General features: G+C 43.0%; 1 protein-coding gene across 4 annotated transcripts in view; it reads left to right on the top strand.

Annotated features, from left to right (window-relative positions):
- Window positions 1-732: 732 nt before the first annotated feature.
- NSD2 (nuclear receptor binding SET domain protein 2) overlaps window positions 733-24,618 on the top strand; it is a 122,295-nt gene continuing 98,409 nt past the window's right edge. For 2 of the 4 annotated variants that reach the window (XM_054982699.1, XM_054982697.1), the window contains exons 1-2: window positions 1,309-1,668; window positions 20,532-21,152. In XM_054982699.1, the coding sequence (XP_054838674.1) occupies window positions 20,559-21,152 (594 nt within the window). In that variant the 5' untranslated portion in view covers window positions 1,309-1,668; window positions 20,532-20,558. Of the gene's footprint in view, window positions 840-1,308; window positions 1,669-20,531; window positions 21,153-24,618 lie in introns of those variants that run through there. The other 2 variants (XM_054982698.1, XM_054982700.1) reach the window with 2 other exon arrangements.

Here is a 24,618-nt window from a genome sequence, read left to right as displayed (position 1 = left end):
CTTGCTCTTTTCTACTGCTAGACAAACACAGCCGCCCATCTTGATCTCTCTCCAATGGCGCCCATGTAAGGCACTCGGCATTCCTGGCTCCCATTCTATCCAGCAGTCCTTTGTTCCCAAAAGGCGTTCTTTGGGGTCAGGAAGGAATTTTCTTCCGGGCTAGATTCGGAAGGGATCCTGGAGGGTTTTTTTTGCCTTCCTTTGAGCCGGGGTCACTGGGGGCTTAACTGTGAATGGTCAGCTCTGTGCAGGGGGTTGGACGAGATGACCCCTGGGGATCCCTTCCAGGCCCATGTTTCTATGAATGTCTTAACCGTTGACCGTATTGACTTGCACTGCGCGCTCCGCCTTGAGCCTCCGTGAGAAAGGCGGGCTATGAATGGCCGAATGAGGGGCCCACACGGCCCCAGGGACGGAGCCCAGCCCCGCTTTCTCTGGGAAGCGCCTGCTCGCCTCTGTTGCCAAACGGGAGCGGTCTGAGGGGGCGAAAACGCCGGTCGCCGCCGCCCCGAAGCTCCTTCCTCCGCGCCTTCTGCGGCCGGCCGGGGCCTCCAATGCGTGCGAGCGGCCCAGCCCGGGCGGGCGTCGGGCCGCGCCTCCTCCTCCCTTTCCTCCCTCAGCGCGGCTGGTTTGAATGAGCCGCTTCAGGGGGCCGCGGCGCGAAGGCGGCGGCAGCCAATCAGCGAGCGGGATTTTTCGCGCTGGTTTTGCCCGGCGAAGGAGGCGGAGACGGAGGCCGAGGGGCGGCTGGCCTGGGACGAAGGCGCCGAGAAGGGGCGAGCGCGGGAGGCCGCCGCCGGGCACGAGGGATGCGCCAGGGCCGCCGCCGAGCGCAGCAGGTCAGTGCCGGGCCTCCGCCGCCGAGCGACAGGCTGGCGCCCCTCGGGCCCCGGGGACGGGAGGCCGGTCCGCGGCGGGCGAGGGAGGGCCGGGCAGGCGGGCGCTCTCTCCCCTCTCCCGGGCGGCGTTTCCTCTCGCAGGGCTCCGCCTGAGGGGCGCGTCCTCGCAGCCCGCTCCGCTTCCCCGGCCTCGCAGGCCCCTCCTGGTCGCGCTGGCGGGCCCGGGGGCGGCCGCGGAGGGGACGCGCCGCGCTGCCTTGGCCGGGGCGCGGAGGCGTGGGACCCCGGGCGGGGCCCGGGCTGCGCGGCGTGGGGTGGCCGGCTGGAGCGCCGTGCTTGGGAGGGAGTGGAGTGGCCGGGGGGGGGCGGGGCGGCCGCGGCGGGGTCTGGCTGGCGCTGGGCGGCCGCGCTGGGCGTTTGAATGGGCGGCGGGCGAGAGGCTGCGGCGCCGGGGACTGGCGGGCAGGCGGACGGGTGGATGGCGGGGAAGCCATGTTTGATTCATTCTCCGGCAGCTCCGTGCTGGGGCGATGGAGACGGCGCTGAGGGCGAGGCGCTCGTTCCCCGCCGCTGATGCTGCAAGCCGGGGTTGCGCTCGCGGGCTCAGCTTGAAGGGACGGGAAGGGAGCGCGGCCGGGCGGGCGGGAGCAATCGCGGACCGCCGGACCAGGGCCGGGCGGCATCCCTCCCTTGTGTGCACGCCGCCCGGGGAGAGCGGCGGCACGCCAGCCGCCCCCCTCTCGTCCTGTGAAGCAGCCCGGCCGCTCCTGTGCCGAGGGAAGAGTCTCCGGCTGTTATCTGTTTAGGCGGAACCGCTCGCGTTCGTGAGGTTCGTAAGGACCGAAATCCTACTTTTATTTCTTTGAATGCTTATTTTTGTCAAGCATCGCTTACGTGTGTGACGAATTCCTGCATTTCCAACACGCGTGCGGTAGGGGGAGTTGGAGCGGAGGGACTCGGATGGGGATGGATTTCAAACTTGGGTTATGGATCTCTGGTTCTTAAAAGGCGTTGAGGAAGAAGGAAAAAACATGGGTGTGCGCGCTCACTGAAAATACCACTTGAGCCTTTGTAAGATGCACTTGTGCTCTGTGTATTTAACACACAAAATGATACAACAGAGCTCCCAGCGGTACCTTGAAGACTCACAGAATTTATTCCCGCAGACGGTGTTCTGTAGACAGAATAAATTTGCCTCGGCAGTCTTGGCAATTGCCCTTAAAGTAAGTTGTGAATTGGTGGGTGGGAGGGTGGAAAAGTTATGACAAAGGCAGGATATGGAATTGGCTAAATAAAATGGGGTGAAGAGGATTGAAAAGACCAGGCACCCGACTCAAACCATACAGGACCTTCATTGAAGCAAAAGTGAAACAAAAGCTGTATGAAGACCTAAATTTGATTTGATTTTATGCTTTCAGGAACTGACTTTACTAGTCTGGTCCCTTTTGTTCTAATCTGTTGCGCTCAGTTTTTAGATTATAGGTTAATTTTTTAATTTAAGCCAAGTTTTACTCTACTTGAAAGTTTATATTACAGTACCACTTTGAGGACTTGATGGAAGATAATTTTTTTATTGAAAATACCTCTGTGCTGCTTTTTAACACTAACACGTGCAGGTAATCTCTGTCAGTACATAGTGAAAACAACTGTTTTAGTGTTAACAGCTAAGTTTGGCTTTGAGAATGGTTTAGATTTTTCATAACATATGCAGTGATTACGTGCTTTGTCTTAAAGTTTTGTTGCTAGATCATCTCTGTTGTGTATAAATGTTTTAAATGTGCAGCTTTATTGGTAGCAATTTTTACATAGCAGAATAACATTAATTAGAGGAACTTGTTTAGAACTGGGGGCAATCTATATTGCAGATAAATGATGTCATAGCTTTCTTTTTATTCTATTTGAGCATGAGCGGCATAATTGGTATGCAAGTAGTGAACTCCAAGACCTCTTAAAGGGGCCTCTGAAGTGATGTGGGACTTATTCTAAAACACTGCATCTATTTGAAGACATTTGCAACTTGAGTGTTGTCTTGAGTATGGCCTGTGCACATTTCCTGTGTCTTTTGTTTTGTTTTTCCACAATAAACCTTGATAAGTGAGGATTTCAGTTTTACTACTTACCAGGCTGATCCTAAACCTCCTTTGGAGGCAAATTCAGTTGATTCCAATGGGCCTTACGTGTAGTCAAGGTTTTTTATGGGGTGGTTTTGTTTATTTATATCCTGGCTAACAAAGCAACAAGAAGTTGCAAACACATGAAAAGAATATAAAAGTTTATCAACAAGATAAAAAACAACACACATGAAGTAAAATACAGCTGGATCTACCAAAACAGTTTGCATTTCACCAGTCGCCCTGTTTTATATCTGTCTAAATGCAGATGGTCACAAACATAAATGGCTTTAAAAGGGGTTAGGCAGATTCATGGAAGGTCATCTCATCAGTAGCTACTAGCCATAGTGACTAAAGAGTATATCCACATTCAAAGGCGGTAAACCCCTGAATATAGCTGTGCTAGGAGGCAATAGCAAAGAAAGGCTTATTTGTTGGTCCTTCAGGGCAACTGGTTGCCTACAATAATGGGATACTGGATTAGATGGACCACTGGTCTGATCCAGAAGGGCTTTTATGTTGTAGTAGTCCAATGTGGAGGTTACAGTAGCACACATCCTTGTGGTTGGGCCCATAGTCTAAGGGGCCGGTTTATGAGCTAGAAGCAACTGTGTAAACAACTGTCCTAGCAACAGCACTGACCTGTTCATCCATTGATGAACAGTCTTGTCCAAGGGCACCCCTAAATTCTAAGTTAATCTACTAAAGAGTTTAAGCCCATCTAATGCCAGTAAATTAGTACTAGTCAAACATTTAGCCATCCCAACATCACCTCCATCTTGTCTGGATTAAGTTTCAGTTTGTTTACTTGCAGCTGCTTGACCATAAGTAAAATGTTTGGATGCCAGTACTAGAGTAAGAAATATTGCATCAGACAAGGACCCATCCATACATCAGACAAGAGACACTTTCTTTAAAATGGATGCAAGCAGAGGCATGATCCATCCCCACTTACCATTGGCATATATTTTGAAACAGAGACACAATGTTCCTGTATAGAGAGATGCTCTGATACTGTGATCAGCAGTGATAGTCAGTGGCTCTTCTGGCATCACTTCCCATGTTCCGAGCAGTTAGGGTCATTGCCTGGTGGGTTTTGTAGTTGCAGGTGGTTCATACCTTGAAAACCACCACCAGAAGGACTGGAGGACAGATAAACTGTGAGCCTCCCTGAGATGTGGGCTTTTGTCTTGTGCCACGGATTGAAATAAAGGTCTCATCCTCTCCAGCAACACCCTCCATTACAGCCTCTACATTCTCATCCAGCAGCCACTTGGGAAAAGAGCAAACTGGTCACAGTGGGGTGATGGTAGTTCTACTGTCTCTTTTCCACAGCCAGTGGCAATGCATGTATAGGTGTGTTCCTCCTCCAGGAGCCTTGGCAATCTCACTCTCTCACCTGACCTGCTATGCCTCATGAAGAGGAGAGAGCAGTAGAATAGAGAAGGAAGTCCTCCCTTCATACCAGATACTAAAGGTTCAACACTGGTGGGGCTTTAAAAGGTTATGGTTATATATTTAGTATTAATAGTTGCATGCATGTGTTTGGTGGGGTGACACACAGGGCATTCAGGAATCATGTGGCTCTTTTAGTTGACGGTAATTGTATGAATTACAATGCATATGGATGTAGCTACTGTGCAGTATCATGTGTATGGTTTGAACTCTGGTATCAGTAACTTACTGCTTTAAAAGAAAGCAGCCCTTTGGGTTCCTTACCATTTGGGCTACTTGCCCATCTTATCTGTTACTGCCCAGTAAGTATGTAGTCTAATAATTGAATATCTATTAGTAAAAAAATTAGGACATAGAAATTGCTTTACAGACAAAACAACTATATGTGGGTACATTTATGATAATATGCATATGATACACATATAATTGAGCATGCATTCAATGCGACCCATGTTCCTGATGTTTGATCAAGAGCAGGGGGGAGAAATGGATTCTTAAAAGAGCCCTCCCCCTCCACAATGAGATAATTCTGTGCATAAAGAATAGCTAATCTCTGAAGATGGTAATGAATTGTGTCAAGTGTTCTTTTGCTTATTACTGAAACTGTCAGCAGAAACCTTTGGCATGAATCAGTTCACTTACTAAGTTCAGTTGTTGGTGTTGAGTTCATTCAGCAATCTGAAGAGACAGGGAACTGCTTAGAATGGTGATCCCCTGCACGGCATGTGCCGGCGAGTCTCCTGGTACCCGTTTGCCTTGATCACAGTAGGCTGCTTGAAGAGCAACCTCCCAACATTTTGTGATTGGCTCCAGCACCTTGTGGCAGCCATTTTGTGATGGTTCTCACTCTCTTTTCCCAGAATGCTGGAAACTAACTGCAAACTCAACAAGACTGACCTAGAATGTTGAGCTTGTATATTTAATTGACATTTTTTATTGTCTTGATCATTGCTAAATTCCAAACTGTTTCTGTGGTGTGCTAATACAGGGTATTTTTCTTTTCCCGGAGTATTGGGAAAAGCTTGGTAAAACCCACAATTACTAAGGCTAAGCCAATACTGCTCATCTTGTTCTGTATTCTATTTTCATGGTTGTTGAAAATTACCTCCTTTTTCTGATGGTTATTTTGGCATTCATCAACTTACCTACTTTGGGTGTGTGCGCTGACCTTTCCTTATGCCTCAGCCTTGTTTGACTTTTATTGGGGACGTCCATTCCCTCACTTGAATAAGAAAAAAGATAATTGATGCAGAGGAGTTAGCCGTGTTAGTCTGTGGTAGCAAAATCAAAAAGAGTCCAGTAGCACCTTTAAGACTAACCAACTTCATTGTAGCATAAGCTTTCGAGAATCGTTCTCTTCGTCAGATGCATGGTACAGAGACTGAACCATGCATCTGACGAAGAGAACTTGATTCTCGAAAGCTTATGCTACAATAAAAAAAGATAATTGGATGTCATAATAAAAAAAATGTCTTTCCAAGCATCTTTTTATTCTCAGTAGTAGGGGGGAGGAGATGAAACCTGATAGTATGTCACAGGATAACTCGCATTAGAACAGTAGTGTTGCAGCATCACGTTCTGCAATTTACTAGCTAGGTAAAAGTGCAGGTACCAAAGTGCAGCATAATGAGCTGCAGTGTGTAGTGCAGAAAGATACCCTTATGGATTGCTCCCTGTGTCTGTTCCTCCGAGAAAATTACCCACCGGGATGATCAGAGTGATTTCTTATTCTGGAGCTGCAGTGAAATGGGTTCTGATAATCCACTTTATCCAAACGGTGACCAAAGAAAGTACCCGTTTCTATCTTCAAGTGTGCCCCCCAGTGGTTCTATTGAGACTGTTAGCAAATATTCCTCTAACATGCACTTTTGACTTCCAGGACAAGTTCTGTAATCTTCCATCTAGGTAGGAGGTACAGAACTGCTTCTGTTTGTAAGCATTAGTTGTTATACTCACAGTTATTTTCTACCAAAACTAGCAAATCTCCTCTGCTGTGTTATGTGCTATCATTTTTTCCAGATGTCAACAAGTAGAGTCCTTGTAATCACTTTCACGAGGTTACTCTTCCTTTCACTGTTGTTTTGTCGAACATCCCCATTCTTCCACCACCTCCCTTTTCCCCATGAGATTGAGAATTTAAACTTGAAAGACTTGAATCCAGCAATGCATAGGGGGAAACCCAAATGGACTCAGTGCAGCTCTGATTGTACTAGATCTTATCATTTATTTATTTATTTATTTTATTTATACCCCACCCTCCCCACAGATGGGCTCAGGGTGGCTAACAACATTAAAAAATACATTAAAAGTCACAAAAACATAAAATCAATAATAATTTTTTAAAAGTCATTAAAATAGTCCAGGAGCAGGCTATTTAAACAAATATTAGGAGTCCGTATACGAGCATAGCAGATGGCCGAGGGCAGCCCCAGAAGAAGTGGTGGTCTTAGATGGAAGAGGGAGGACACCCGCTGGCACTCAGCCAAAGGCCCGGCGGAACATCTCCGTTTTACAGGCCCTGCTAAACTGTAACAGGTACCGCAGGGCCTGGATCTCCAGCGTGAGAGCGTTCCACCAGGCTGGGGCCAGGGCAGAAAAAGCCCTGGCCCTGGTTGAGGCCAGACGGATGTCCTTCGGGCCGGGGACCACCAGGAGTTGCTTGTCTGCAGAGCGCAACACCCTGCAGGGGACGTAATGAAAGAGGTGGTCCCGCAGGTATGCAGGTCCCAGTCCATCGTCATTTTGTGTGGCATCTAGCGCTTTCTTCCTTATACATTATTTCACCCAGAAATGGGTTGCACAAGGTCAAACACAAGAAGGGATACAATAAGTTTGACTTTAGTGCAGGCAGCTACCCTGGTCTCTGCCTTGCATTTTTGCTTGTGTGACAGTTCTACCGCAAGAGGAAATTGTGCTCTGGATCCAAACTATAAATTCATGGAGCAATTCATGCTAGGCCTTGGCTCCTCTTCCCCCCTCATAATCTTACCCATAAGAAGTATGATTTTCCCTTCACGTATCTATCTGAAGAAGCAAGCTGTGACTCTGAAAAGCTCATATTGAAATAAATGTTTAGTCTCCCCAGATGTGCATTTTTAATGATTAACATGGCTGCCCCTTTGTGACCACCCCCTTCCCCCCTTGCATTAATGTGATCATGGGTCTGAACACAGCATTTAATATATGTCCTGTGTCTTGCACAGAGTACTAATATTTTCTTAATTGTATTATAAATTAACAATATGTTGCATATTAACAAAAATGCTCGCTCATTTCTAAATGCCTAATTTTGAGCTTGCTGTTACTCCTTTAATTACTATTTCAGTTTTTTATATATCCCTCTCTATAACATCTTTAACACACTGCTGCTCTGTTTCTTGGGCATTTTCTGAATAGACCAGATGGTCCAAATGGGCTGGTGATTCCTGTATAATTGATGTGCTTCTCTCTCCTCCTACCTTGTCTCAGCATACCAAATCCCCTCGATTTTCTTCCTTTAAAACTGGTATTACTGACTGCTTTACTGAAGTCCAACATGATGATTACTTGCATTTTCTAGTAAACAGTCTTTTTTTGAAAGGACCTAATTCGTATAACATGATTGGCTTTGCTGAACCCGTGCTGCTTTGTATCTTTTCTTTCAAGATCTCTTCCAAGGTCTCATACATAAATATAAATTAATTACCCAAACTTTTACTAACCTGCCTGCCCTTTTGTGGCACATGGGCAGCTTCAAACAAACAAGTGATCCAGTTCTTTATTGTGTGGTTGCTTCAAAGAAGTTCTTGCCACAAACAACCAAATGAGTAACTATTTGTTGAAAACGGTTTGAACAGATTGGAAATAAGGGTTATAAATAAATTTTTGGCAATGTAACAGGCATTCTTCTTTATATTTGTTTGGGATCTTCTCCATTACTAGAGCTAAGCAATTAGGGAGACAGGTAACCAGTGATGTGGGTTTTCTGGGGGTGGGGAGGGGGAAGAATTGGAAAATTTATTGATGCCAATACTGCATGATACCATTTAGCATCTGTATTTGACTTGTATTCTGTAAACAACATTTATACAATAACCTATGTTAATTTTATATCCTTAATAGCAAGAAGTACTTGAATTGAAATATTTGATAAGAAAAAAAAACCAAGTGTTGTTTAAATGCTCAACCAAATTCAAACTTTTATATGGAAATTATTTTTATTGGGATTTTAATTTATTAGTCAGTCGGTCAGTACCTTTATTGGCATAAAACAAAGTCAAACAAAATCAATATTTGAATATACAAACACAATCCAGAATCAGTCATCACTCCAAAGCTTACATCTGGTAGTCCCTAATTCTCATAGCAATCTAAAGAAATTTTGCTACTGAGGTGGTAATATGGGGGTACTGATCTGATAAAAGAAAGGAAACGAGCCTCACTTCTTGAAGGCTATACCTGTTAAGCAAAATAGAAGTTTAGGGCTTCCCATATTTGGATGTAAAACTCACATCGGCATAAAATGTGAGCAATTGACTTTAGTTCCCTGTTATTGCATGGGCAATTTATTAGATTTATTATTATTTTCATATTAGATTTCCTATTATTCTTATTATTAATGTATTAGATTTCTTGCCTGCCCTCCCCGCGAGCAGGCTCAGGGCAGGTTACAACATTATATAGTGGTACAATAAATTAAAACAACAATACACAATAAAATACACAGTTTTATAATTCCAATACAAAAGTTAAAACCACAATTTTCTTCCTGTCTCTTCAGTTCTGTTCCTGCCTCCAGGGAGAGCAGTCTAGTAGCAGACTAGGTCTGCTACTTTCTTATTAGGACTTCAGTTTCACTTTCCCATTCCTACTCCTTTGTTCTTCTCTTCCTCCTATCTTTCCTTTGTCTTTCAAATTCTTTTGACTTAAACTTTCATAGTTCCTCCCTATCTTTTTGCTGTCCTCTCCTGTCTCTTACTACTCTCCCTGGCTGACTGAGAGGATCACGGCAGCCATTTGGGGCAGCCGCCTACAAGATGGACGCCAGGGATTCTGAGGACAGCTTCCTAGACGACAGAGAGGAATGCTCCCCAGTATTTGCATTGAACGCGATGGGGATTGATGAATCTGGTACCGACATGCCTCCCAACTTCTACGTGCTCCCAGCAACGAGTCGGTACCCTCATGCCTCCACGGCGTGTGCGGTCTCCCAGCTACAAGTCAGCCACAGAAGAGCTTCAAAAGGCCCATCCCACTGAGCTGGAGATGGAAGGAGATGGAAGCATCTGCGTGTTCCTGCTCTGCAGCTGGAGATGGTGTGTTACCTCAGCCGAGGCTTTTGACGGGAAAAGACACCAGGAATCTCCTCAGCTCCAGCGCCACAGTGAATGTGACCATGCCAACCTCCTGGCTGGAGATTCCACAGCAGACTTTTCCCCTTTGAGTCTAGCCCTGCCTTTACAATAAGACTCTCGCCATCAGATGAGTAATGTATGAAGGGCACAAACTTGCCTGTGTCTTTGAACTTTTTAACTTCCTAAGACTAACCATGAGGGAGGAAATATATAATCTCTGCCGGGCTGAAACCTCTGTTAATAGCAGTGTGGTGTCTACCTCCTTCCTCCATGGGTGAGGCTGTGGCTCAGTGGAAGAGCTTCTGCTTTGCCTGCAGAAGGATCCAGGTTTGTTCCCTGTTAACTCCAGTTAAAAAGGTCAGGTAGATGATGAGGAAAAAACTTCTTTCTGAGATCCTGGAGACCTGCTGCCAGTCTGAGTAGACAACACTGACCTTAATGGACCGATGGTCTGAGTCAGAATAAGGCAGCTTGTAATGTTTAACAGACAGGGATCCCCAATGAGCAAAGGGATCAACCTCAGAGAGCATCTATAATGACAAGGAGAAGGAAGAATTCCGTCAGATGAGGAGGAGGAAATATCCCTGCCAGAACAGTCAGCCCAGCTGTCTGAATCTGAGGTCTACCAGTATTTACTACCTAAGACATTCTCAGCCTTAGGGCTGCAGGAATTACCCTTTGGGAAGGGGGGTAGGACCCTTAGACAGGGAATACCAAATCCAGACCCAGGGAAACAAGAGTTTCTTCCTAGGGAAGGTTCCTCAGAAAAGGTCCTCCCATTTCCAGAATATTTTGGTAGACAGCTCAAGGCTGAGTGGTCTAAACCACTTTTAACGTGGTCAAAAATCTGTACTCACTACCTTTCTTTGCTATGAGATGTTGCAGGTACCTGCGATGGATGCTCCATTTCAGTCATCTGGGCTCCTGTCAGAGGACAGGCAGGGATCAGTCCGAGACATCTTAGACAAGGAGAGGTCATACTGAAGAGAGCTCACGAGGCCATGGCCATGGCTATTAAGGCTACAGCCATTGCCTCCAGAGCGTCAGGAGTATGGATCAGAAAATTGATCCCACTTCTTCCATACAACAATAGATGCCCCCCTTGAAGGAGCAAACAGAATTTTAAAGGCCAGTACCTTCAAGGCAGACACCATCCTGGATGCACTTACCTTTTCTTCCAGGACTATGGTCTCGGCAGCAGTAACAAGTAGGTACTAAGAGCATGGCCAGCAGATTTACACTCTAAAAATATCATCCTGGCTTACCACTTTCAGAGAGACAAGCTATTTGGGGATGCCCCGGGAAAGATCTGAGTTGAGACCCAGGACTAAAGGAAGTGTTGCCAAAAAACTCTCAAACAATCTGAGAGGCAATCCCTTGGCCCTCAGCCATTTTATTCACAACACACTACTAAGGTCCAGACAAGATTCTAAGCAACCATCCTGGGGTTAATCTAGATATGCCTTTAATAAGGGGGGCGGTCCTTTCAGGAACCTACTTTTAGTATAGTGGTTAAGTAACTGAACTGTGATGCAGTACTCTGCTGGTTCAAATCTCACTACTGCCATGAACTTACCACGTGGCCTTGGGTAAATCATTCTTCTCAGGCCCAGCTCCCCAGCTGTATTGTGAAGATAATGCTTACTTTGTCCCAAGATCAAACAGACAGTTCTTCACACGTGGAAAGAGATACGACTTTGATACCAAGCTCTCTAAAACAGGACTTGCAAGCCATCCCTGTAAGAGGCCAACTACTCCTTACCATCAAGACTGGGTCGGCACACAGGTGGACGCCTGGACCTTAGAAATAGTCTCACAAGGCTAATTCATACAATTCGAAAGCTACCCTCCAGAACATTTTGTCATCTCTCCCCTGTGTGAAATCTTAACTCAAACTGTAATCCAACACCTTGCGGGCATTCAAGCTGTGGAGCATGTTCCCCACAATGAAAGAGGATGGGGGAGTCTACTCAATCATCTTCACAGTCCCTAAAAAGAATGGGGACTGGAGGGCATTATTAGACATCAAGTTCTTTTTTACTGGAATTTTTCTTTATTTAAACTATAAACAATAACATAAAAGCTATAGACAACAAACATAGAAGATAAAAAACAACATTATAAAAAAGACACTAACAATACATAAACAAGTGAAAAAAGAAAAACCCCTAAACTAAACTACAGATTGAGTTCCGATTTTCCCCACCACAAATATAGATCATTTGCAGTGTCTCACTTATTCTAAGTTAAATATAAGGGCCCTCTTTTTTCTATTGTTCATGATTCTTAATGCATAAATCCAGATGTCATCAAGTCCTTGTTATCCATTTCATGTAAGAAGTCTAGAAATGGGTTCCATTCAGTCAAAAATGTAACTAATGTCTTTTCTCTAATCAGTGAAGTAAGTTTTGCTATTGACGCAAACTCCAACACTTTTATCCACCATTCCTCCATTATATGCAATGTTGGAGATTTCCACTTTTGTACATAGAGTACTCTTGCTGTAATCAAAAGTAAAATCAAAGTTCCAAAGCTGCTTTCTAACTGAATGTCCATTATTTCCAACAAAAAAAGTCTCTGCTTTCAACTGGATTTTAATCTTCAAAATCTTCTTAATCGATAATTGTATCTGCAACTTTTTGAACAAGTTTATCAAATTGCATCATTTCTGAATGGAGATTCTGCGCTCAGTCATAGAGGCCATTCAACCAGAAGAATACATGACATCTACAGATCTCACGGAAGCATACCTCCAAGTACCAATTCTGCAAGCCCATCAACAATACCTAAGATTTTGTGTGGGGAAAAAAATCAATTGTCAGTTCTGAGCCATCCCTTTCAGCCTGTCCATCACGCCAAGAGTGTTCACAAAGCTCCTGATCAACCCCATCATATGTCTCAGAGAGAGAGAGATTCATGTTCACTTGTACCCAGAAAATCTCCTGATCAGATTAAGTTCAAAAGAAAAATCTCACCATGACACTCAGTTCACCATTCAGTTCCTGCAAAGTTGGAACACCTGGGTATGATCATCAAAAGACTGTTGTCTATCCCTCACCAAAAAAAGGTCAGGAAGACCAAACAGCTGGCCGAGACTGTCATCAGAGGGCAAAATCACTTCTGTGGAAAAACAAATAGAAGGGAGGCAGTAGTGGAAAAGAAAATTTTGGAGAGAAAAGCAATAAGCGTTGTAGAGAAGAATGGAAATGAAATATGTATTGTTTTCTTTTATTTCTAAGTTCTGTTTTTTCTTCTTTTTATTGTAAGCTTTTTACTATTCTTTTCTTTATTTTGCTTTCTGCCCTTTTTATTGGGCTTTTAATTCTATTAATAGAATAAAAAAATTTTTAAAAAAGACTGCGAAATCACTTCTAACAATACTACCCAAACTGATGGGTTTTCCAACAACAATGCGATACCTTGGGGTCGTCTACATGCAAGACTGCTTCAGACCTTTCTCAGATCTTATTAACAACAGATTATGGAGAAGACAGATCTTCTCATTCAGTACCACTTCAGATCAAAAGATTCATGACCCCTCGAGAACAACAAATATTTACAGAAGCAAGCATCACAGGTTAGGCACATTGTCCTATCAATGTCTTGGAAATGTGAGAGATTTGTCTGGCCCTGTTACAGCTCAGAGATCAGATAGTGAACTCACACATCCTGATCTGTATGGACGAGGTCGCAGACAAGAGGTATGTAAACAAGCAGGGGGGATCCAAGACCTCGAGGCAGCACAAGGAGGCAACAAGGATACTTACCTGGGAGGAAGGTCACCTAGCCTCGATCAAAACTGAACACATCAAAGGCATATCCAATGTCCAGGCAGACTGGTTGAGCAGGTAGACCATTCAGCAAGGGGAATAGTCCCTTAAGAAAGATCTCATCTAATGGATAACGTCACACTTGCAACACCTCTCAATCTTGGTGAGACGCTACAAATTAAATCTATATGATTCAGCAGACACCACCTGCTGTAGAAATGTACTGCAGCGCATGATCTCAGACAAAGACCACATTCCACGGAGTACCCAAGATGTCCTCTGCCTCAGAGGGAGAATGGACCTTTGGACGCTTACTGTGAAGGGTCCTTCTCTGAGGAAAGGAGGACATCTTGCCTTTCCCGGGTCTTCGTCCTCCTCTACCCTGCTGCCTCATTCTTCTACCTCCTCCAGGTTATGCTTTATTTACAGTACATGTTAATGCAACAGGTGTTTTTTCTCTCAGTATTGACAGTTGCTGAATGATAAATTCAGTGTTACTGCTTTGTGGAGGCACCTGAACTGGTGTCCCACATGCCAGACAGGAAGAGGAAGAAAAATAGTTCCTGCCTCCCTGATTGGAGAGTGGGAATCATGCAAGATGTCCTCCTTTCCTCAGAGAAGAAGGACCCTTCACAGTAAGTGTCCAAAGGTCCATTTTCATCAGCTGAAAAGCTGGTTTCATCCAACCTGTAAGACCATGTATTTTTCTTACATTGTTTTACAGAGCAATCTTACTCGGTCTACTTAGGTTCAGGTGGCCAGCCATGTTGGTCTGTAGTGGAAGAGCACGATTCGGGTCCAGTAGCACTTTAAAAACCAACTAGATTTCCAGAGAGTGAGCTTTCAAGAGCCAGGCCTGTAGAGAGCTTTGACTGTCTGAGGGTCATACCCTGGAAATCTGTTTGGTCTTAGGTACTTCAGGTCTACTTAGTGAGACTTACTCCCGGGAACACCCTATAAATGTTAGTAAAATCCTGGAGGCAACCAGAACTGTGGATGCACTAATTTTAGCAAACCTCAAGAACTGCACAATATACCATGGGTGTGGTTACCCAAAAGATTTTAATTCTTCTATGGATGTCAATGGACTACATCAGTTTCACTGTTACACTCCCCAGCATCACTTGCATTACTTTTTAGTTCCATATGAGATTGGTGATTACAATACCACCATGTGAAGGGAGGCATATAAATAAATATATTTGATTTGTTTTGATTTGACCTGCTCTGCCCAGTCAGGTGAATTTGTAACTTGGTTGTTATGTGCATTTGGAATGTTGTTATTTAACACAACTTACAAATCAGTAAAACATTAATGTATTCTGTCACTATTTCCAGGGATAATCAGTCATCTGCAAAATGTTAATTTTAAGTTTTGAAACTGCTAAGCTCGCCTGATATTATATTGGCCATGGTGTCCATTCCTTGTTGGTTTTATGAAATAATATATCGTCAGAAATGGAATATTTTCCATACAGAAATAAAATACTGGAAATGCTTTCCTTTCAGAAAGTTTTCTTCCCCACATGTCTAGTAGTGATCTCAGTTAATCCCTTTCTTGAATTCTGCTGCATTACCTGTTCCCTGTTTGTTGAGTGCGGCCCTCCTTCATTTTAACTGATGTATCAAAAATCATTGCTAGTGAGCACCTAATTTCTTGTGCCTGCTACTTTTTGAATGGAGTTTGCTTACTTCCTCTTCTTAATCTGAATTGTAAGCCTCTGAACTTTTAACCCTGTACCCATATACCGCTAGCTCTCCTCAGCAAGGAACTTTATTATTAACATATAGTGGTTGCTTGCCTATTTTCTTCAGGATCCTGTTCATAATTGCTCGTCGGGGGGGGGGGGCGTAAAGCTCTTTTTTTAGCAGTCACCAAACAGTTTGAAGTCACTATAATTAACCGTGCTCATTGGTCAGCTGGCTTCATCATCCTCATCTTCTCATCATCCTATTGTCTGCCACTCTTCTGTCGCCCAGTTTTTCTTTTTCAAATACATCTCGATTCTGTTTTTAATTCTCTATGCTCTTAACTTCAGAGTATTTCTTTCCCCTTACCCTTAGAAAAAAATGTTGATGTTAGAAATAGTGACTGAATTTCATAAGAAGTGTTCATTAAAAAGGTTCATTATATCTTAACGTGATCTCTTCCTTGAATGCTACAGGGTGTTTCAAATTCAAATGCTAGCTCAGCTGTTACAAATGTTTTCAAAGGGATGAGGAAATAAGAAATGTAGTATTCCATCCTGAATCTCCATATCAGTTTTCTTTTGATACTTTGTTCATTAAGGTATTAAGCATTCTGCTGTGCATTGGATTGCAGCAGTCACAGAATTGTGCCCAGAATACTTGTCAGTTTTCGTCTTTAAGAGACACATTGCATTACATTAAAATATGGATCCAGTAGCACTTTTAAGACCAATAACATTTTCAGAGTACAAGCATTCAGGAGTCAAAGCGCCTTTTGTCAGCTATAGGTAGTAATGGGGATCCGTGAGCCCTTGTATCCCAGTCAGAAGGCAGGAGGGGTGTGGCAAAGAAGCGAGTCATTGCATTAGAGGAATTGCATTATAGTGAATAGTATTATATTAAAGGAATTGTATTATAGTGAACTTTGCACCTTTCCTGTTCCCTTTGAATACTCCCTCCTTTCAGGGAAACAATGGAAAAAGGAACGTGTGAGTCTGGCAGTTTTTTCTCAGTCACAGAGATGGGAAGAAGAATACAGGCCATTGTATTTGCCCGGACTCTTTTGTATTTTCTGGCTTTAATCAGAAGACAGGAGCTGAGTGGGGATTTGTGCTTCCAGCTGGCTCACTCCATGCTTTTCACACAGGGTGGAAGAATAATACTGTTGTGAAATAAGCAAGTGTAGTACAGGGGACGTAAGTACAAATCCCTACTCAGCCATGAAGCACATTGGGTGGCCTTGTTAAGTTGGCAGTTTAGACTTTTGTTTCCTTTGATCCTGATCCTTGCATGGTAACATGAACCCTCAGGTTTGAAAGTTAAAGACTTGAATCCTGCTCACCTGATAACCTCACTGAAATGTTCAGAACTAGGCTAGGCCTGGATTTTTTCCATGGCACATTAGCTTTCTGTGTCAGCCATGGCTTGTGTGTATGTGTGTGCACACAGAGGAGGGATTCAGCATCCATCTGCAGTCTTAAAATCTTTTGACGGTACATAGGTTTCTGGTCACAGAGCAGGGAAGGAAAAGATCTACTAGATTTGACCTGTTTCCTGTATGATACAAGTGTCGTGTAGCTGTAGGGAATTTTGCTGAAGTAGACTAGCAGTAGAGTCCTGAACAGACAGCCTTCTAGATCCATTGAAATCAATGAGCCTAGAAGGCTATATAAATGCTTAGGGTGGCACTGCAAGTTAGGGATCAGGTAGAACCCATTTCTGATGGGGCTGAATGCCCTGTCCAAGGGCTATCTGTGCCCAAAATAATAGTTGCTGTTCTGCCATGCTGTGTAATCACAGTTAATGAGAATTTTAAAAAAAATTATTTCACCAAAGAAATACATATTTACAAAATTATGAGATCTGTCATACAACCATAATACTCAAAGTGAATAACTTATACAGTATCCCATAATAGGGAACTATAACCTTGTCCAATTACTAAATACAAACATAGGGTCCATATATCTCAATTAAATTATATTTACGATCAATTCAGAGGTTCATTCATAAATATAACAATTTCCTATAGATAGTATTAAGAGGAATGGTATTTTGTTCAGCCTTATATTTCAAAATAGTCTTCATAATCTGATCGTTTCAGATTATCATTTATTTTTTCCACGTGATCCCAAATTTTCCAGATTCCATTTTCCAGATGCCAGTTATCTAAAGTTAATGGGTGGTTGGATGTCCACCGAGAAGAGCAGCTCCCAACAAAATAACAATAAGATCCCTTTTTTGTTTTGTTATTTTTAACAGAGCCCCTGAGGATAGGCGGTTTATAAATTGTAGTAGTAGTAGTAGTAGTAGTAGTAGTAGTAGTAGTAGTAAATTTTGCCAGTAATGAAGTGGCATTGATTCTGGAGTGAATGGCACTTCATAATTTTCCTAATTTGTACCGCAATTTGTTTCCAAAAAGTGTTTATTGTTTTACAACTCCACCAACAGTGGAGGTGATCTCCAGATAAACCGCACTGTTTCCAACACTCTTTTGGGTTGGAGCGGCTTATTTGATGTAAATGCGTTGAAGTACCATGTAACAAGAATAAAATCCATTGAATACATATTAGGACTAGGCAGGGTGGATAAAAATCAATGATTTTTTTAAAAAAATCAAAAAAATCCGATTTTTTAAATTTAAATTGGATTTTTTTGATTTAAATTGGATTTTTTAAAATAAAATGCTTTTTGAGGAAAATATATTACCATCCAAAAGTTATTCCATCATGAAATAAAGATTAGTTTTTAATTATGTAGAATAAGGCTGTATATGTTTACTTTTTTGGTAATCCATTCACAATGTCATGCTCTTCCAGAGGTTTTTGTAAGATTATTGGGCAGTTTCTCTGCCTACAAGATATTATCACAGATGCTTGGTTTTGCAGTTCTCAAAACTGAATTTGTGTCAGCTCAGCAGAGATCACATGCCTCTTCTTCACAGCAAAAATGTTATAACATGAACAGAGTTGAGAAAAAAACCTTAATCCTATTGTTCTACAAACCTATGAAGACAGAATCAACCCCTCCAGTGCTAAGTTTCAAGAAGTTCAGTGAATAGAAACAATCTTTTTCTGATTGTTTGGAGTGGAATAGATCTGCACAAGAAGAAACTAAGTGTGAGGAGGGAGGGGCAAGCAGTACAAAATGAAAGTGAAACTTTTTGAGCACAATACTGCACATGTCTTTGGATCTTTTGTGTGTATGACCTGAAGTTTATCACATTCTTTCCTTGGAGGAAAAAACCTATAATGGCAGCAGGCCGTAAAAGAGACCCAGTTTGGGAATACTTTAATGAAGTTCCTTTACCTATTGGTAAGGCAGGCATCTACTTGCATATTAAAGTTATACCAGCAAGAATTGAGTCTTTATGTAGAAAACTATGATTTAAATCAAGCCTTAATGACTAGTGATTTAAATCGTGATTTAAATCAGTTTGATTTAAATCAAATCCACCTTGGGACTAGGGCTGTGCTATTCGGGTTTCGGTTCGGGTAAAGATACCCAAAGTGGACCCAATTCAGCAAGCTTCAGTATTCCCGAAGCGGAGCCAGAAATGCTTCAGTATTCCCGAAGCGGAGCCAGAAATGCTTCGGAAAGCTTTGGGGCTTGTTTAAAGGGCCCCGCTGCTGCTTGCAAGCAGCGGCAGGGGCCTTTAAATATCAACCCCCCACCTACCTTGCGGTGGCTCCAGACTAGCTCCTCTGCCGCTGCCTGAGCCTGCGGGGTGGTGGGGAAGGCCAGAGCCGTCTCCTCTGGCCCTTCCTGCCCCTCAAATGGTCACAGTGCAGCAGCGGCCATTTGAGGGGCAGGAAGGGCCAGAGGAGGCGGAGAAAGCCCTTCCTGCCTCTCAAATGGCTGCTGTGCTGCCGCCGCCACCATCTGAGGGGCAGGAAGGGCCAAAGGCGGCGGCTCCAGCCTTCTCCACCACCCCGCAGGCTCGGGTGGCAGAGGAGCCAGCTGGCTCCAGGCCACGTTACCTTGTGCTGCCTCCGCCGCCACCACGGCAGCAGCCTGCCACCCAGCTGATAACCCTCCCACCGCTCGGTAAGTGGATGGGGGCTGGAGGGGTCTCCCCAGGGTTGGGTGGGGTGGAGGGGTCTCCCCAGGGGGGTGGGGGGTAGAGGGGTTGCCCCAGGGAAGTTGGGGTGGGGTGGTAGGGAGTTCCCCCCTCGCTTCAGTATGCTCCGAGTCTTCACGGAGCATACTGAAGAGATTCCCGAACCCCGAATCCGAAGCGGCTAGCTGCTTCGGATTTGGGGGTATTCTGAATCGGTTTCCCGCTTCGGGTAAACCCAAAGTGGGAATACCGAATCTCCCCACCCGTGCACAGCCCTAATTAGAACCATCCCAACTTAAATAAAACATAATGCAGGCTTTTGAGCTTGCCATTTATGTTGGATGTTATAAAATTAAAATGAAGGGATGGAGAGAGACAGATTTTTCATGTCGTGATGGCATGGCCTGGTTGTGTGGACATTCTCATGTGAAATGCAAGCAGGCAAATAGCTTGATTTGATGTTAGGTTATAGCATGTTCTCTTGGAATAAGTAGTCAGCAGTGGATTCCAGTCATTGAAAATACAGAAGCTAGCAAAAGCGCATCCTAATTCCTCTCAGATGCCAGATGAGACACAAAATCCCCTTGAAGGCTGAGAACAAAAGAAGTACCTGGTAGTCTTTATATTAACATGTTTGAGATAAATTTAAGGTGATTCATAGGGCATAGTTAATTAAGATCAGCCTGGGTTGCTTGACCTATGGGAGAAGGAAATTGGGGATAGCCTTTAAATCCTATACCAGCCCCTTTGGGGTCGGTGTTGCTGCTTGTCCCAGTGTTGTTGCATTCCCAAGTAATTGCCATTCCTAGTTTTACATAACATGTTGCTGCTGAATGAGGGTGCCATTAGAGGAGCAGAAAGCTTCTTATGTTTTTTAACATAATGATGGTACCTACTTGTGTGCAGAAAGGCGATATGAAAATAGATCTACTATGATCAAGGACTATTTTCACTTTGCAGATGATTGTAAGCTACAGCAATGTGGTATGCATAATTTAAAATAGGAAGTTAGTGCCTTAAACTGGGTTTAACTAGTTTTTTCTAGTTTCCAAATTTTGATGTGGATCTTTTTCTTTCTTTCTTTGCTCAGCCTGCAGTGCCAATGTGTGTATAATTGGCCAGATCAACACAAAACCTCATTAACTCCCATAGGGATGTAGCCTACCTCTGACTGTATGTTCTAAAAAATCTTAACTAATGAAAAAAAATACATTTTCCAGGATCAGTGCTTCAATTTCTTCTTATTATTTTTTCTTTTTGTTTTAACCCTGCAGTATAAAACTGGAAATATCTTTGGCTGAATGGATTTCAAAAGTAGCTCTCTGCTGTTAACTAAAAAGAGTGTCAATCACATAAAAATGAAGCAAGTACCAGAGATCCTTGGAAGTCCAGCAGGGAAAACACAGAATTGTGAAGTGAACCGTGAGTGTTCTGTCTACTTGGGGAAAACACATCTTCCTGCTGCACTACAGGAGGATGTTGTGCCGAAATATAACGGCCATGAGGCTCTCCCATTTATCCCAGCAGAGAAGCTGAAAGATCTCACTTCTCGTGTGTTTAATGGAGAATCAGGAGCCCAAGATACCAAGCTGCGTTTTGAGTCACAGGATATAAAAGAAGCTGGGACACCACCTAACACTACTCCTTCCAAGAATGGCTCTCCAGAAATTAAACTGAAAATCACTAAAACATACATGAACGGAAAGCCTCTGTTTGAGTCTTCAATATGTGGTGACAATGGAATAGAGGTTTCTCCAGCTGAGGAAAACCAGCAAAAGACAGCAAGTAAGGAGAGGAGAAACAGAAAAAGAAGCATCAAGTATGACTCAGTACTTGAACAGGGTTTTGGTGGAGCAACATTAGTCCCAAAGACAAGTAGTTCCTCTGGCAAGAAGGTACTCAGTTTATTTACTAATTCTGCTGATAGGCTAATCATAGCTCATATTAATATTAAGCATAAAAATATATATAATATATGATGTAAGATATATAATATATAATATAACATTAAGCATATCAATATTAAGCATAATTTTTAATACTTGCTTTCAAATTGGGCCTTGACCTAGATGTAGTTGACAGATATAAAGGTCAATGAAACTATGAAGACTGTTGGGGTCACTACTTTGGAGTTGCTGATCTGCCTCTACAGATCTACATTTCCTCAGACTCAGCTCTAGGTGTTGGCTCTGCCCGAGGAGTCTTGAGGGGTTACAGGCAGCTGTTTTCTGTCACTTTCGGATTAGGCCTCTTCTAGCTTCTTGGAATTTGTATATGGTAAGAGTGTAAACCAAGTGAGTTTTGCATGTGCAAGGTCAGCTTAAGAAGTGTGATAGATTTTGTTTGACAATTATTAAGAAAGGGTAAATGCTGTTTTAAAAGAAAACAGTTACTAAGTGCTCAGCTTGGCGTGCATACTAATTCATACATAAGATGCCTGTCTAAGGAGAGGTGCCAGAGAGGAGCATTATAGTTTCTCATTCTTTTTCAGTTGCCTTCCAAAAGCAGACATAATGGCTATTGATTTCTATTTGTCTTTAAAAGGCATATGACCTGTGTATGAGGTCCTTAGACCTCCTTGATTTAACTGGTAATAGAGGAAGGCTTGTTGCGGATGGTAGTTTGACAGAATGGCCAGTACATGAAGGTGGTTGTGAAGTAAAAAGATTTTTTTCTTAATCAAAAGTAGAATTTATTTATAATTACATAAGCATGATGGTTGCAGAGTTTTGATAAGTGTATTGGTTTCAGAGTAGTTCTTAAGCTCAGTGGTATATTCACAGACTTAATCATGTAGTCTAATTTTCTACACAGATCTTTACTAGCAAACTAAACTCTCTTCTCATCCACACACACAGGTTCATTCAGGCCTTTCCACACAGTTTGCCTTATCTAGATAGAATAACTTCTCTCCCAGATATACTTAGACTAACCCTAGCACACACACAGTTTGTCTGACTTAGATAAGATAATCTCTCACAGATACAGACTGACGTTGGGTCACACATTTTGTCTGATTTCAATAGAAAGGCTTTTAGGCTTCCACACAGATTGTCTGATTTAGCCAGAATCCTTTCTCTGAGATATCCAGAATCTGACTCTTAGGCTCCACACAGTTCACATTGATTTGGCTAGAATGAACACTGTCTCTCAGAAAGACACAGACTTATAACTATGGTTGCCAGGTCCCTGGGGGGCCCAACCAAGGGATGGGGGGCATTGTGTGGGGGTAGGCTTAAGGTAGCATGCTGCAGTGCACCAGAAATGTCGTCATTCCTGGTGCCACACAGAAGCAATGTGTTGCGCTGGGGGCCGATTGGGGTCAATTTTCACTCAAACAGGAATGACGTCTGGAGCACATGGGAGTGTGCTTCATCCCCAGCACCATGTTCCTGCACTTTTCTCCCCCTCCCCCCCCGGCTAGGTAAGAGGTGGCAGGGGTTGAAGGCTGGATGCAGAGGGACCCAAGGGAATGGCAAGCTTTCTCAGGCTCCACACAATTTGCCTGACTTAACTAGAATGTACATTTTCTCTCTGCGCACTGATGAAAAACCTGGGTGCAGGAGGGGTTGGCATTGTCTCGTGCTCTGCTCCTGATTCCAGCTGGGTGAAGGCGTGGGGCAGGCTTTGCTACCTTCTCCACTCCTGATCTCAGCCTGGGCTTCCTGCCACAGCACGCTCTCTGGAGGGACAGGTGCCTTGTCTGGTCTTCCCTCCATGGCAGCACCCTCTGGTGGTGCACCAGAGTAGGAAGTGAGTTGTCTGGAACACTCTTAGCCTTTTATATAGTAGAATGTGACTAATTTTGTACATAATTAAAATGCTATAATGTGTATGCTGATACACAACTGGATGGTTCAGTGCTTTAATATTATAAAGTTTTAACTACATATCAAAATGTGCTGTTATATTTATTGTGAGTGTGTGACCCTTTTTCTGATCAAATTTTATTTAGTATAGAACTTGTGTTCTCTGTTTAACTGTTATTTTGTTCTGCTTTTTCGTAAAAATTAAGATGCATGTGCTGAGGTACCATACGGTGAATCAGCTTGCAGATCTCTCAAGAACTGAATAAATTTGCAGTTTTGCTTGTAGAAAAACTAAGACATAACTTTTACATTCCATAAATATATAAAATACTGCAGTTGTATATGCTAAGTAAGTTATAAAGGATGCATTTTATGTTAAAATAGTAAAATTAGTTTAGGTTTCATGGGGCAGTAAGAATTGCGTATACTTATTGCAAATATTTCAGTTTCCTCCCAAATTCATGTTGGGTTTTTTTCCTAGAACACTCCTCCTTCAAAATTTCCAGAGATTTTACATCTCTGGATATGTGTGATCAAGTGTGCAGCTGGGACATGGAGAGAAATATAAAAATCTTTTCCATTATTCTTTTAAAATTACTTCCTGAGGCAGGAACCTGGAGTGAAAGCAGTGAAACATTGAGGTTCATGGATGAATGTGTAATGTGATTTACAGCCTAACCTTAGTTTACTGTGCATGTTTGAGAGAGCATAGGGTGTTAGACATGTCTATATAGGAATTGGAGTTGTACAGTCTTATGCTCAAGGACCATTACATCAGAAGAACATGAAAGTTAAATTGAGTCAATAGTCCGTACTAGTATGTTTTGGTTTAAGACAAATTCAGGTAGTAAAAGCGCAGAGAAGCAAGAGGGAAACTCTGAAACACTGAAAAACATGCTTAGGATGATGAAAAGTGCAAGGAATTGTGTGCCACACAAACCAGTATGGCAGCCTATATAATCAAAGACTGTGTTAGGAAAGCAGAATGCCTGTGGGTTTTGCAACTAGTGATGAAGGCAAACCTTTAACTCTAGCAACATCTATTGAGTTATTCAAGATAATGTTCTCAGATAGTCAAATAGCCCAACAGTTTCATCTTGGAAAAGAAAAAAACTGTATGTTGTAATTTTAGCTCAGCGCCATATTTCTCTGATTCTGAAATGCAACCAACGTTTGCTCTCTGTTTTGATGAAGCTTTGAATATGGTGATTCCAAAGAATACATTTATTTAGTGGTTTGGTTTTTAATACTATTTCTACACAGTACCTGACCAGTGGTGGGTTTTTCTCCAAACTGCTATCGCTTCAGAAGTTTTGAGAAGGCATGTCATCTTTAGCACAGAAAATTACTACAAGTTATGAACCAAATATAAATTACCCCTTTCCTGAAAAAAATTGAAAAGGAATGAAAACCATCCCTGACTGGAAAGGAGGAGAAAAATAATTAATAGTCTTTGGTGCATGTAATATTTATGTTGTACGTGGATGTTGTCCAGATATACATGCTGTGAGATGGGACCTGAATCCGGTGTTGTGCGCCATGTGTTATCTGT

The sequence above is a fragment of the Eublepharis macularius genome, chromosome 6, assembly GCF_028583425.1.
Source record: "Eublepharis macularius isolate TG4126 chromosome 6, MPM_Emac_v1.0, whole genome shotgun sequence".
Lineage (NCBI taxonomy): Eukaryota > Metazoa > Chordata > Lepidosauria > Squamata > Eublepharidae > Eublepharis > Eublepharis macularius.
The sequence above is the reverse complement of the archived record's forward strand: the minus strand, read 5'-3'. Positions and strand labels throughout refer to the sequence as shown.